Source organism: Cryptotermes secundus, unplaced genomic scaffold (genome assembly GCF_002891405.2).
Source record: "Cryptotermes secundus unplaced genomic scaffold, Csec_1.0 scaffold472, whole genome shotgun sequence".
NCBI classification, from domain to species: Eukaryota; Metazoa; Arthropoda; class Insecta; order Blattodea; family Kalotermitidae; genus Cryptotermes; species Cryptotermes secundus.
Genome location: NW_019721011.1, coordinates 134,160 through 143,003, shown reverse-complemented (window position 1 = coordinate 143,003; position 8,844 = coordinate 134,160). Strand labels below are relative to the sequence as shown.

Genomic DNA, 8,844 nt, shown 5'->3' with positions numbered 1-8,844 from the left:
GAAGCCAGTTGGTGAATACTTCAGCTACTGAGATGTATGCAGCTGGTTAGGTCATTTTTCATATACTTCTAAGTTTTGTGTAAATTTTTATGGTGGTACAGATAGGTGTTGGAAAGCCTGAAGGAAGGAATATTTAGAAGACTTGGATGTAAATCAGTGTATAATATTGAAGTACATTGTAGAGGAATGTGTACTTGTGTGGGAGTGATCCATCTAACATAAGGTGGGGTTCACTGACGGGATATTCAGATCACGGGAGAATAGTGATTTAACGGTAAATCCTTATTACCATCAATTGATATAGCTTTAACAATCGCGAGGGTAAGACGGTATGATGAGCAAAATCGTTTCGAGACATTTAGTGATCCATGGCAGGATAGACAGGATAATTCTCTTAGGAGGAGCCCTGACCTTCACTGGGGTGAAATGAACTAGTCAAGACGGGTCGGAACTTTGGCACATCTAGGGAGAGGGGCAGCAGACAGGAGTGCAATTGTGAACTGTGCAGTAGTAGTAGTAATCCTGCTAGTTATGTCTCTCTCATCCGAGATTCCTGCTTTCTGATATAGCTGTACCAGCCAATTTGAGTTGCTATTTGATATACCTTTACTAGCCAATTTACAGTATCCCATGCGAGTGCTGCAAGGTCTATATTGGGCAGATGGGCCGCTCCGTGGAAATGAGGTTGAAGGAGCATCAGCGGCACGTCCGGACAAGTCAGCTGTAGCTGAACACAGCATCGATTTGGGACACCACATTCATCTTCAGAATACCTCAGTCCTCGCCACCAAGACCTGATAAATGGATCGCATCATTAAGGAAGCCATTCAGATTGAACTCCATCCCGACAGTATGAACAAAGAGGAGGGGTTTTGTCTCAGCAANCCTGTCCTCTCATATAACCGAGTTTATTTCCAACATTTAGTCTGCTTCCATCTGTTCTCACTGTCTCGTCGCTTGCGGATTTTCTTATTTTTCCTTCTACCCTGAAGATGGAGGCGATACGTTCTTTCGAAACGTCGGTTAACGCCACATCCCAGAAGACTGCTTTCTTCAATTTAATAGAGTTTGATATATCTAATCTGTGCTAAAATATGGACGTATAAGATTAAAATCAGAGTAAGCATATAACACTAGTTTCCACACTTTTCCTTTGGGTTCAATTACAGAGGGTGTTGCCATTTGTCACATGATATTCAACAGAATGAGCGAGAAGAGCGAGAATGAGCTCCACGTGAATCACTAACTTGGTTGCGGATGAGCTCTGATGGGATGGGCTGCTGAAATTCTCGTGTACATGATTCGTAATGCACTGCACAGGCGGTCACTTTCCACTTGTTTATTGCGGGAGTTTTGTAGACAGTCTGATAGAAATATATGCGTACGCCATTCTGTACCGTGCCATGGGTTCCTTCCCACATGTTGCTGAGTACTTCTCTGACAAACAAATGACTACAATGGAGAATCTGTGATTCATGCTGAAATGTATGTCATGCGTATCGCTACGTACAAGTGTGCTATGGACAGTTTCAAGTCGCATACGTATATGACTGAAGTCTGAGCTTTGGTTAATACAATGCACTGTATTAAAATAAATATTGGTTCTGTCGTATTTATAATATTAATTACCTTTTTGAATGTAGTGAATCAGTCTAACTCAAGTAAGCTGTATTAATGTTTCTTTAGGAAAAAGTGTGGCATCATAATTGCATGACTTTAAGGGTGCTGTATATATTTGTTGTAAGATACGTAAGTTAAGTTAGGAAGGCCCATATTCGTGTAGATAAATGCAAAGTTCTGTCTTCTAAGATGTCGGACCGTTTAGCCGAGGTTATACGGTGATATATCCCATTCATTGCCACCGCTGTGCGAACTTCAGACCCATCAAACTTCATAAGTATTGTGACTTCTGAATTTGAGGTTCAATTACAGTTTGTAGACGTACCAAATGAATTTCATGGAGTAGAGTTCTACTTAAGGAGATTTGAGAACCTCTTGGTTAGTGTGATTATGATAGGCCAGTAATTTTAAATAATCCTTGAATCAGAGCTAGGTACATGTACTGAGTGTATTATAACATTATTTCATGACTGTTCTCCTAAAGCTCTGTGCATACTCTTTAATTTTCGAGATTTTGAGTGCATTTAAATGGTCACCATAAATATCCATGCCACATGAGACTTTCATTGGTTATAAATTTTATTTCTTACATTTTTCAGTTTGAATTTTCATTATTTGTTATGTTGTTCTTTGTTGAGTGTAAGAGCTATGGAGTGTGCACATTCATGTAGTGCTTTAAGGTTTGCATGTGAACTTAATCTCACTCCCTGGATGTGGCTTTGTACCATGAACTATCGTAAGTCAATAGTGTGTTTGACACAATATGCAAAATAGTGGGTTTGCTGTAATTGCTTTATAGTTTTGGTCTGTACTTTCAGGTGATAATGATGGTTTAAAAAGTTCAACTTATGATTTATCACAGAAGCACAGCAATGTAAGTGATTTAAGTCACTGTTATAGTTTTTGCTGAAAGTATTTTCATATTCCACATTACATCAAATATTTATTAAATAATAAATATTGTTTTAACTATTGGTTTAGAAACCTTGCTTTTATTAGATAACATTTTTTTGTTTCATCATAAAAGAATGGAACACAAATATATGTTTTAAACCTGTTGAAATTGATACACTTTACAGGGAGAACATATGTTGTTTTTATTTGGGAATAGGATGGAAAGGAAGGAGAGGGGAAGTAATGGGAGACTGGAAAAAATTGCATAAGGAACAGCTTCATAATTTACACTTTTAATCGCATGTTAATAGGCTGTTGAAATCCAGGAGGATGAAGTGGGTTGTGCTTCCAACATGCATAAGAGTGATGAGAATGTGTACAGAATTTTAGTTAGAAAACTGGAATGGAAGAGACCATTTGGGAGACATAAGTATAGATGGATAATATGGATGTAGATGTTAAAGAAGCAGGGTATAAGGATGTAGACAGGATTCATTTACCTCACGATAGGGTCCATTGATAGGCTGTTATGAACATGGTAATGAACCATGAATAAGTGAAGTCCATAAATTGTGACAATTGGAGAATATAGAAATTTGTTTTAACCATTACTTGCCATCATCAGAAGGTATAGTCAATGTAATAAATGTGTTTGAACTTAATTTTTCATTAAGGGACTTCTATGAGCATTAGAAATTGAGACTAAATTATGATTGCAGTTAGAATGAGTTGTGCATGCTAAAAGTAATTAGTTAAAATAAATTAAAAGGTGTTGTTTTCTAGCACACAGTACCGTAGTTGGTTGAGGCACTATGCTACAAGCCGGAAGGTCACGGGTTCTAGTCCCAATGAGGACATTGGACTTTTTCAATTGACCTAATCCTTCCAGCTGCACTATGGCTCTGGGGTCGACTCAGCCTCTGTCAGAAATGAGTACCAGGAATATTCTTGGGGGTAAAGGGCGGCCGGGGCGTAGGGCTGACAACCTTGCCGCCATATATGAGCAGATTGTCTAGAAAATGTTGGAGCCTGAACATCTCACAACCCTATGGGTTTCCACAGCCTGTTACAGGAATACCTTTACTTCTTTATTACTTGTTATGTAAGTAGATGAACACAATGATGACCTTCCTTTGGACTGTTGGTTATATAGCATATCTTACAGACTGTTATTTTGTTGGTTTTATATTTGTCTGTGTGCTGTTTTGATGTGTAATTTGGTGAAACAGTGAGACATAAATGCTAGTGCTAGCAAGCAAATAGTGTAATGTTTAATGTGATGCAAGTAAGCTATTAATAATGACTTTCCTGTTTCGTTTTAGGTAGAAAATTCAAATTGTCCATCAGACATTGAATGCTTTAAATTAGGAGATCCATGTATTAAATGTTCCTTCAATGAGTCATGTGTGTATGGAAGTTCTGTGAATGCTACTTGCCATGCTGTAGGAAACTGCACTGTAAGTACTGCTTGCTCTTCTTGCTCATCTTTCGAAGTTGCAGGCAGATTCATGCAGGATTTCATGAACTTGCACAACCTGAGCATCGTTACATGATGTCGAGGTCCATACCGAACATGGCTTATCATGTGTTGACTGCCGACTGTCCTTAAGTCACTTAAACCATTCATAACAACATGTACGGCTCATGCACTGACCGCCATAAATGTTCTTCATCATTTCATATATCTCCGTAAATGTTTCCCCTAGTTTGAAGCAAAATTTAGTGTTAATACGCTGCTTATGAATATCAACCATCTCAAAAATTGCAAGACACACTCTACACACACACACACTTGAATAAACAGGTGTAGGGCCATGGCTAATCACAGCAGGACAATACAGCAAAAAGAATTATAATTAGGAAGCACGCCACTAGGCAGCACAATTTACCTCACATTGCTAAGACGTCGACTCGGCGTGCTATTTCAAAAGTTCCAAAACCTTTTGTCATCCTATCTGAAGACACTGTGTAGTCCCAGTGCTGAAGATCATTGATAAATAGCCCACTAATATTGCCATTTCATATGCTTGTAACATTTTTCCCAGTTTTACCACATTTTGTTGTAAATCTACTGATCATTTAATATAAAATCTAGCAAATGAAAGTGAGTGTACGATGGGGTACCCAAAAGAAACCGAACTAATTTTTTTGTGGGCAGAGCTTTTGTAGTACCGCGTTTTGCCGCTATGAGCGCATAGAGCTAACATTCCTGAGTCGATAAGCCGACTACCGTTGCTTCAGAAGGTAAGGACTAGTTTCGGCAGAGTTTATAGTGACAACTGTTTTGTGTGATCGTCGTTTTTGCAATGGCTGATTTTCGTGAACAGCGTGCGGCGGTGAAATTCTGCTTTTTGCTCGGGAAAAGTGGAACAGAAACTCTTGAAATGTTAAAAACGGCGTACAAGGACGATGCTATGGGGAAAACTCAAGTGTTTGAGTGGTTTTCCCGTTTCAAAAATGGTGAAATGTCAATTGATGACAAACCTCGTTCTGGTCGTCCTTCCACGGCCCGAACACATGAAAATGTTGAAAAAATTCGTGAAATCATCAAGGAAGATCGACGACGGACCATTGAAGAAATTGTGGAGCTGTCGGGAGTGATTTGGAGCTCAGCAGCCAGATTTGTGGCAGTCGAGTGACTGGTTTTTCCATCATGACAATGCCCCTGCTCACACAGCCCTGTCTGTATGACAATTCTTGACCAAAAATGGTATGACCCCTGTTCCTCACCCTCCATACTCACCCGACCTTGCCCCGTGCGACTTTTTTTTTTGTTTCCTCGAATGAAAAGAGACATGAAAGGAAAAAACGACGGAGGCGCTGTCAAGCATCTCAAAAGATGAATTTAGACAATGTTTTGAAAAATGGAATAAAAGACTAGACAAGTTTATTAGAGTAAGTGGAGAGTACTTTGAAGGGGATTGAAGGTTTGTGCTTAAAATTTGAATAAATAAGTTCGGTTTCTTTTGGGTACCCCCTCGTAAATGACATAGTCAAACCAAAGTTAGAAAATATACTTACATTTACATACTCTCTTCAGTGCACTTCTTTTCTAGATAAATGCATGTTTGTATTCATGCTGTCCTCACAACTGATATGATTTCCCTGACATCATTGTATAGACTCAAAACTATGAGTAAAAAGCCTCATTAAATAACATATGGAAAGAAGAACATATGAATTCCAATTCTGCATTTCCAGAAAGATGTTTATGTAAAACATGAATAAATTCTGTACATGTCATATAAATTAATTTTGTGGTCCATATTCGGAAAGTTTTTGCTCTTAGGGTATCATGTTAAGTTTTGTTACATATTTTGCAGGGAGAAAAAACCTTTGCGCGCAGTTTGTTGTGTCGATACTGTTATCAGACGGAAAACTGGGAACACGTGTGTGCGTACAATGCCAAATGCAAGTCCATCTCATCACCTCGAGCATATTACAGGTAACTACAGTATTCAAATTACAAGTTGAACACACATGTAGGCCTGCTTGAATTGAGAAGAATTCTGCATATATTTAACCCTTTTATAGCTATACTAGGGATATCCCATGTCTTCATGTTTGTAGTTTACGTCTCTCATTTTTAAGAGAAGGAATAAGTGTCTGAAAATGTGGAGCTTTTATTTATTTATTTACTAGCTGTACCCGGCCACGCGTTGCTGTGGCTCAGTCTAATGAAATCGACACAGCCTCTGTTGTCTATCACCGGGGAAACGCTGCCAGAGTCGAATCCAAAACTCTGAGTCCAAACTCAGGATCTCTGCTGTGATTTCACTTGGAATCTCTTGTGATACTTGTGACCTCGTGATACTCGAGACACTCGTGATACTGAATAGTCGCCGGAGCTACACTCTCTTATACATATAGCCAGCGTTCGGACGGGATAGGGAATACCTTATCGAAGAGTGAGTTTTATCTGTTGCTTAGGAAATGCTAGCACAGAACACCTTGTACAAGTGTTTGGTTTCATCCGATGTTACGCAACGGAACCTCTCATCTCCGGGGAAACGTGTCTGTTGTTTCGGCAATTCCTATGCAACGGCTCACTGTTATTGCGTTTCCATGGAAGTATACTTTCCGGTTTCATCCATTGTTATGCAACGGAACCTCCTATCCTTTAATCTCCAGGGAAACGCGTTTCTTGTTTCAGCAATTCCTATGCAACTGTTATTTCGTTTCCATGGAAGTATACTTTCCGGATTCATGCGTGGCCGGGTACAGCTAGTAGGTATATAAAAACGCGCATTCGAATGCAATGTTCTATCAAAATTTTGAAGCAATCGGTGAAGAACTTTCGGAGATTTTCGAGGGCTAACAAACGAACATTAACATTTTTATTTATATAGATTTTATCTCTATAGATCATTGTTACATGATATAGGACAAGTCAGTTACTGTACAGCTTCTTTATTACAACCGTCACAACTAATAGCAAGATCAGTGCCTAGTTTTAGCTCTGCTACATGTTTCGGCTATTAATAGCCATCATCAGGCAAATACATAGTTAACATATATACACCACTGAACCACAGTACTAGTAAAATTGGATACAATATTATTAATTATATAAAATACTTGACATAAAATTACAATAAATTAGATTATATAAAACAAAAGTTATAGTATAAAACAAGAATAAAATTCTTCGATTGATGTTTTATATCGAGTCAGTTGTTGGTTTTTTAAATTTTGTTGCGTTCCCACGGACAAATTGGAATATTCTATATTTTGTGTATATATAAAAAAATGTATTGAAGGCTCGTGATGTAGATGTAGTAATATTAATGTTAATTATTTAATAGCCATCATCAGGCAAATACATAGTTAACATATATACACCACTGAACCACAGTACTAGTAAAATTGGATACAATATTATTAATTATATAAAATACTTGACATAAAATTACAATAAATTAGATTATATAAAACAAAAGTTATAGTATAAAACAAGAATAAAATTCTTCGATTGATGTTTTATATCGAGTCAGTTGTTGGTTTTTTAAATTTTGTTGCGTTCCCACGGACAAATTGGAATATTCTATATTTTGTGTATATATAAAAAAAATGTATTGAAGGCTCGTGATGTAGATGTAGTAATATTAATGTTAATTATTTAGTCGGTGCCTCATCTTACAAAGTATTGTCCGTTCTGTAGGGAATGTAAACGATGACTACTGTACATTGGTGGATTACAATAAGAGAGTAAAGTTACAATACTTACAATTGTTTACAATAGATTACAGTAGATTACAATAATTAAGAGTTCATATACTGTGAGGTGGAATCCATATTAGGTCCCCTCGGCAAGTTGGCCTCCATATATCCTATTGTACCTGTACCAGTGATTATCTTTATGGAGAATTTAATGGAATGAGGATTGGCAGGGCAGACTGAAGTACTCGGAGAAAACCTGCCCCAATGCCACTTTGTCCATCACAAATCCCACTTGACTAGACCGCAGCGCTAGGAAGCCAGCGACTAACCGCTTAAGCCAGTGTTTCCCAACCTTTTTGATGCCGTGGACCCCCTGTACCAAATGTTAATTCACCGCAGCCCCCATAAAACCCAAAATGGAATTTTTTAATTTTATGAGTACATATCATAAAAATGAAGCAGTAACTTAAAATTTTACAACACTAAATGTGTCATTTATGACAATAAAATACTGTTATAAATGGAGATATTCAGAAGATTACGAACATATCAATTAGGCGTAATATTATGAATTTAACACTCACCTAATGTGATGGCTGGTGCTGTTTTTCAGACGTCAACTTTCGAATGTCAGGATCAAAACTGGATAATTTCAGACGTAGATCTGGCTCCACGTTAAGTCTGTTCCTATATCTGTTTTTCATGTGTACAAGATGAGAAAATGTTGTCTCGCAGAGATATGTAGTGGGAAATGGCAACAGATGTCTTACAGCCCTTTTGGAAATTTCAGGGTAAACAGACCTAGCTTGGAACCAAAACTCCAGTAATGGTAATGAAGGAAACAGCAATTTGAACGTTGAATCACAGGACAGCTCGATAAGTGGCTCTTCCTCGGCAGAAGGAAGTTCAAATTCAGAGTCTACAAAGGGATTTTTCATCCAGTCGTTATTTTCAAGACCAAACGGAAAATACAGACGTAGTTGAGACGCCAATGACCTCATATGTTCAATCATACTTTCAGCAACATCACTAGAAAGGGGTTGTTCACTGGAATCAATGAAATCACTCAGCATGTGAAAGGAATCGTATTTTCCTTTCTCGATACGGCTGCACCACAAATTTAACTTCTTGATTGTTGCCTCTATCTTGTCTTGCACAGAAAACACGGTG

At 38.0% G+C, this 8,844-nt stretch overlaps 1 protein-coding gene across 2 annotated transcripts in view; it reads left to right on the top strand.

Moving 5' to 3' along the window:
* Nucleotides 1-1,392: 1,392 nt before the first annotated feature.
* LOC111875231 (TM2 domain-containing protein almondex) overlaps nucleotides 1,393-8,844 on the top strand; it is an 18,982-nt gene continuing 11,530 nt past the window's right edge. Inside the window, exons 1-4 of one of the 2 annotated variants that reach the window (XM_033755748.1) lie at nucleotides 1,393-1,485; nucleotides 2,439-2,494; nucleotides 3,837-3,971; nucleotides 5,838-5,959. In XM_033755748.1, coding sequence (XP_033611639.1) covers nucleotides 1,476-1,485; nucleotides 2,439-2,494; nucleotides 3,837-3,971; nucleotides 5,838-5,959 — 323 coding nt within the window. In that variant the 5' untranslated portion in view covers nucleotides 1,393-1,475. The other variant, XM_023871288.2, reaches the window with a different exon arrangement.